The sequence below is a fragment of the Nothoprocta perdicaria genome, unplaced genomic scaffold (assembly GCF_003342845.1).
Source record: "Nothoprocta perdicaria isolate Ctin4 unplaced genomic scaffold, notPer1 scaffold_50, whole genome shotgun sequence".
Classification (NCBI taxonomy): domain Eukaryota; kingdom Metazoa; phylum Chordata; class Aves; order Tinamiformes; family Tinamidae; genus Nothoprocta; species Nothoprocta perdicaria.
This window is the reverse complement of record NW_020455755.1, coordinates 1,783,565-1,789,618: the sequence shown is the minus strand read 5'-3', so window position 1 is coordinate 1,789,618 and position 6,054 is coordinate 1,783,565. Positions and strand designations below refer to the sequence as shown.

The 6,054-nt window shown below is 41.3% G+C and overlaps 1 protein-coding gene across 2 annotated transcripts in view; it reads right to left on the bottom strand.

Moving 5' to 3' along the window:
* Positions 1-4,891, bottom strand: part of PPM1D (protein phosphatase, Mg2+/Mn2+ dependent 1D) — a 29,030-nt gene extending 24,139 nt beyond the window's left edge. The window contains exon 1 of one of the 2 annotated variants that reach the window (XM_026047863.1): positions 4,612-4,891. In XM_026047863.1, the coding sequence (XP_025903648.1) occupies positions 4,612-4,732 (121 nt within the window). In that variant the 5' untranslated portion in view covers positions 4,733-4,891. Of the gene's footprint in view, positions 81-4,611 lie in introns of those variants that run through there. The other variant, XM_026047862.1, reaches the window with a different exon arrangement.
* Positions 4,892-6,054: the final 1,163 nt, after the last annotated feature.

The window sequence follows — 6,054 nt, the reverse complement described above, 5'->3', positions numbered from 1 at the left end:
TGTATTTCCTGCCGCCCTGGTCGGAGAACACGCTCACCCCCAGCGCGTACGGCCCCTCCATGGGGGGCGAGGAGGAGGAGGGCGGAGAGGCAGCAGCGGCGGCCGCGATGGCGCTCGCCCGCCCGCCCTCCCGCCGCTATTGTGGGTGCCGGCGGCGCGGCCGCTCGGGCATGTCCGCCGCGCCGCTCCGCGCCGCTCCGCGCCCACAATCGCCGCTGCGAACGGCGGGCGCGCCGCGTTCCGCGCCGCAGCGCCCCCTGCCGCGGCGGAAGGGGCGGCCGCGCGCACTGCGGCGCCCCCTGCCGCCCGCCGCCGGCGCAGCCCTCCGCGCGGCGCCGCTGCCCGGCCGCCTTCAGCCCCGCCGCGCTCCCGCAGCTCAGCAGGTACTCCATCCCCGGAGTAACTCCTGCTGCCACCGAAACAGCTCCAGCGCTTCGCATTGCCGCCCCTCGGCCGCGCTGAAGGCAACAAGCCCTCGAAAGGAAGCGCTTCTACCGAGCTCTGGGGTTCCAGTGCACGTGGGGATGTGATATCCAGCTGCCAATGTGGATGAATTAACCCGCGTGGCTCCAGGGAGATAACTGCTCCTTCCTGTTTTACACCCAGAGACACCAGCAGATCTACAGCCACATCTACGGCCAAGCACAGGATGGAGAAATCCTGCCTTCAAAATCTACCTGTTAGGCTTCAGACGGATTTTGTAGGCAGACGGATTTTTGTAGACACAGACAACAAAACAGACACTTCACAGAGATGCATGAAGGACACCAAGACTAATTTGAACTTTACACAATCAAAAAAAAAAAAAAAGATAAAAAAGAAAGAAAGAAAAAGAAAAAAAAAAAGGCAACCTTCAACATCTATTTCCCTTCCAACTAATGACACGTACAAAGCACACCCCAGCCATTGCCAAGTCTGCAACAGATCCGCCACGGGTGACATCAGGGTGCACAGAGGGGTGAAAAGGGTTCATCTGCAGCCTTTTGGTTCCTACAATGTAGCCAGAAAACAACGCAACTCACTTCAAACAACAGAGAAAAGGACAGAACAAGGTTGTCCCATCTGCTCTATGACAAGCACAACTGAAGTCCCTAACTTCTACAATGAAGATAATAGTAACATATAGTAGTGGCAGATACAAGCATGGGTTCAATCAAGTTACAAAAGATTAAAGATGTTTTTGCATGCAACAGTTACACTTCCAAAAATACAGTGTTTTAAGATTCACCTGGCACACAACTGCAGCTAATCATCCAGCAAGCAGAACACTCTTGCTTGCTAATTCCCTCTAGAATTCCTTTAGCTCACAAGAAAATTGGATTCAACTAACCCAGGCACTTGCAGAAATATGAACAGGTAGGCAAAAATTGCAAGGATGCAGAAAGAAAGTCTTTTAATGAAGTTTGACAGAGAGTACCACAGCAGTTTCCAGACTTCAAGATCAGAGGAAGAGGCAACAATTCAAAGGCAATTTAGCATTTTCCATGCATATCTCTCCAATACATAAATATGGGGAGTGTTTTCCTTAATTTTATGTATAAAGGTATCAAATGCTCAGCAGAAACTCCTCCTGCTTCCCTCAGCAATTTCACAGACATGAGATTCAGAAGTAAGGGTAAGGAGCTTATCAAAATTAAAAGCCATTCTATATGAGAAGAGTTGCAAGTGTTTAACGTACAGTGTTTCTAAACTATTATAATTGGATGCTTACTTGATCTTGATGGCAGCTTAGTCTCATTCTGGCTAACCAATTTAGGTAAAAAATGAAATAAATCCATTGCTGAATGTCCGCACATGGATTTTTATTGTTTGGCCTAGTTCAACTTACTCAAAAATCATCTCAAATTTAAATCAGCAGAAGTTCTCTTGTGGCTAAAYGTTGACTTTTTTGTTTTAGTATAGTTTGAGTAATTCTGGAATAGGTTTATGCTAAAGTTAACCAGCTCTGTTTTGGAAAAAAAAAGTTACTTTCTCAATAGGACTGGCTCATACAGCAAGAAGGTTCATACAAGTACTAGATTTTTAACTTCAGTATTTATTCCTTTCCCTCAGCTATATCAGACAAAGAACTGATGCAGGTACCTACGAGGAAACCCTAATTCTGCTTCACAAGCCAGTGCCAGATGACCTCTTTTCTATTAGCATGTTTTACTTAAAGTTATGCAAAACTGTACTTCGCATAAACCACAATTACTTTGCCTGACAGATGAAAAACACAAAATTACTAGTAGCTTAGATAAAAATGCTCATAACTCTCATTGATTAAAATTTATCAGTGAACTCAAGAAAACAATGCTGTTCACCTGATTTTGGCAGAGTATATTTCTAAAGCCTCCCCCATTTGTAAAGCCCCTTGGACTGTCCTCCTGACTTATTGCTCAGAGCCACACTGTAAACCTTCTCCTTCCTTCTGCCGCTAAGAAAGCCCATCTGATAGTGACCAAAGGTTATTATTCCTCTTATAGCCTACATGGAATGTGTCATTGTCTTAGCACAATAGTCTCAGATAAAGCACACAAGACTCATATAGAGAGAAAATCAGCTGAACGGTATCTGTATTTTTGAGGGCCAATGGAGTGCAGGCCCTGACCACCCTTTGGAGTATCAAGCTGCAGCCCTTTGGAACACAGTAATTTTTTCTCATGTTCCCTAAGGTATGTCCACAGCAACATTGCTGTAACAGTTCTTCCAAAATGTTAGTGCAGAACTCATGTAGATGAAAAACACAAAAATTAAAATGTATTTATCTGTGTTGCAGTAAACATGAAAGAAGTACCAGCATTAAAAAGTCTGACAAGTTCATGTGAATGCTCTCCATTAAGCCCTTGTTTTAGAGCAACAGTCTGTTATGTTGGCTTCTCTACAGTTTAATGATTTCCTGTTAGGAATTTAAAATTAGAAGCCTCCAACAACTTGCCCATAAACTATTTTCAAGGTTCCTTTAATATCCACATCAAGGAGAAGGTTCATATGTTATCCATGTCAGTTCACTTCCTTCCCACTTCAAAATAAGCATATTGCAGGGAAATTCAACAGTTTTTTTTTTTTTGTTGTTGTGTTCTTAGAAACTGATTTTTCCACTAAGTATGTCCAGTTACAGTAATTAAAAAATAGAGCCATACACAAAAGTACAAGCTTGCATTTAAACCTCAGTGTACAGGATATTTACAAAACAATTTGAAATTGTCATGTCAAAGGCAGAGCATCTGTAGAGAGATATCCCATCTCAGTTCCTCCCTGGGTCAACAAAAGCACCTCAAAATACTAGATATAACCTTTCTGACAAAAATTAGCATATATATTTATCATCCAATAATGCTTGTTATGTGAATGCTTTCTAACTAATTTCAGATAAAAAAAGAGTCAGGTGAAACAAAGATTGGGCTTAGGCTAATCTAAAATTAACCCTATTTATTAAAAAAAAAAAGTCAAAACCAATTCTGTTGCTTCTTGACTCTAACAAAAGTTCAGCTCCTAATTTTGTTAAAACCTAAATCTGCATACAAACAAAACTCCCCAAAACAAGTTTTCAGTTTCCAGATTACTAATCAGTCAAAAATTGTTAGAGGTTAGAGCCCATAAAGCAGAAGCAACAMTTGCAGGCAAAATGAACTTTTAGTCCCGAAACTATGGTGTCAGATACAGGCTTGGAAATGTTCACTAGCAGAGGTGAAATTTTGCAATTCACTGCTATTCGGGATTAATTTGRTACCTATAACTGGTTGGAGTTTTTCTTAAGGGTTCTGGGGAGATTTTTGTAATGTGGTCCAGGAAAACATTCTTATTGAAATTACCCAACCGTCTTTCTTTGAAGATGTAAAATCTCTTCTATATGAACTTATTCAACAGAGGAAACTTTGACAATCAAGAGCTCGTTTGATCTCCAAGGACAATTTCCATAATAGAAGCCTATGATTAGATTTTTTTTTTTTAATATATACATTTATCCATTATTAGGCTTGTCTATATCCTATACCCATTACAATGACACACAGATGTATAGACCCATTGTACTCCATATGCTTTACATGCGAGTAATTCAGATACCCAGATGCATCTTCAAAAGCTAAGATTACAGAAGACAGGCTGAATGCTTTTGCCTAAACACCATACATAATCATTTTGCTTTCAGACGCAGACAGTATTTGTAAATGCCTTTTAAACGTTTCCCTATATGCACATAGATACATATTAAAAGACAAAAGAAAGGAAAAAGATATCAACAAAGATAAAAAAAAAAAAAGTACATCAGTACCTCTGCCAACAAGTACTGGAATCAGAAAAGGTTTCTAACATCTGCWACTATTAATGAGCAATTGCACTAAAATAATTTATGAATGTGAAGAGGTCATCTTTGAATGGCGACCTGTTGCTAATAAGTTAGTAGTATAGTATGAAGGATTAATCTCTAAAATAAGAAGATATCTTCTAAGTCTAAAAGTATTTGGAAAATTAACCATTTAAGATAACAGACTTTTATAAGTGGTAGACTACTAACTATATATTCCTTTAAATAGATATCTACTAATGCAACATTAAACAGATAGATTAAATTAAGGACTACACCAAGTCTCTAATAAGAATGCTTTTAAGAACAAAACGTGCACTTACAATAGAAGGCTGCTGAGTTGCTCCATATATATAAGATATTAAAGCACACAGAACTAATAAATAACAAAAGCTGACATATCTTAATTTTATTTCTACTTAGGGATTGAATCACTTTAGCCATAAAGAGTACTCTTCAGGCTCTATCAGAATGAATCATGCACAGAGCATGCAATAATAGATTCCAGAGAAGGTTTTTACCATGTCTTCCTTTCATAGAAATGTTTATTACTTCCCCTTCAAAATTCACACTAGTCTTTGGTCTACTAAAAAAATGGGCAAGGTGACTTCTGGTTAGTTTTTCAAGGCACAGCAGCTTTCCAAAAAGCTGAGGTCCACTGCCACARCATTGTCTTAAAAAACATATTTCCCTTAAAGATAATTATTTTGCTTGTATTCTGAGAAATCCAATTAATGATTTATTTTAAAGCAAAAGGAAAAAAAGACAACAGAATATTTGAGAATTACCAGTTTCCTAGTTTTATCAATATTCTTTCCTTTGTACAACACAGAGCTGCCCTTACTTGCCCCCTCCTGATAGGCCTCCAACTCTTCAACTTTCCAAACTAGCTCTGTAGTAAATAACTGAGGTAAATAGGCTCTGTCTCTGGGTGGGGGCTAATTGCCAACACAAACCAGCTGTTTTGCCTCAAGTGAAAACGAGGGGGGGGGGAGAAGAAAGAAAACAGACACATGTGTTCAATCTTGGAAAATACAAAATCAAACTCATCAATAAAAGAATCTTCCATGGYTTCACCCCAACTCCTTCCCATTCCATGATATCTTTGTCCTGACATACAGACACAACACCTTTAATATTATTAAAAGCTGTCCCCAGCAAAACAGGCTGCCTCCTATAGATTTTAAAACAAAACAAAGCTGTAAATGATAACAGCAGCCTTAAATTAGCTAAGCTCATCCAAATAAAACTTGACAGAGGAAAAAAAATATCGCCTAGTAATAGTTACAAGTCTAAGAGTGCACGTGTTTAACCCATGGTTGTGACAAAAACAAACCCCAACAAGAAAAAACACCTGATAAAAGTGGAATACGTAGCTCGGGATAAAAGTTTTCTTCAGGCCACGTGTCAGAGCAATCAGGATGAGTCATGTTGACCCAGGGTGTTTTCAACACCTGGCCCCAAGCAGCAGGGGTGCTAAGAAATCACGGRTGGGAGCTCGTTTGAGCCCAAACCACCCCCATCACTTCAGCCAAACTACCCCCAGCCGCGAGAAAACGGCGGCGGAGCAGCCGCGTGAAACCAGGGAGACGCGGGCGGGACACAGCCCCGTTCCCGCATAACTATTTACCTCAGGAAACGGCTTTTTTAACCCGTTTCGCCCCCTCAGGGTTAGCGAAGGAGAGGGGCGGCAGCGGCGCTCACCTCAGGCTGCCGCCGCGCGGGGGGCGACGCCGCCGCGGTCACGTGGCCACGCGCGGGGGGCT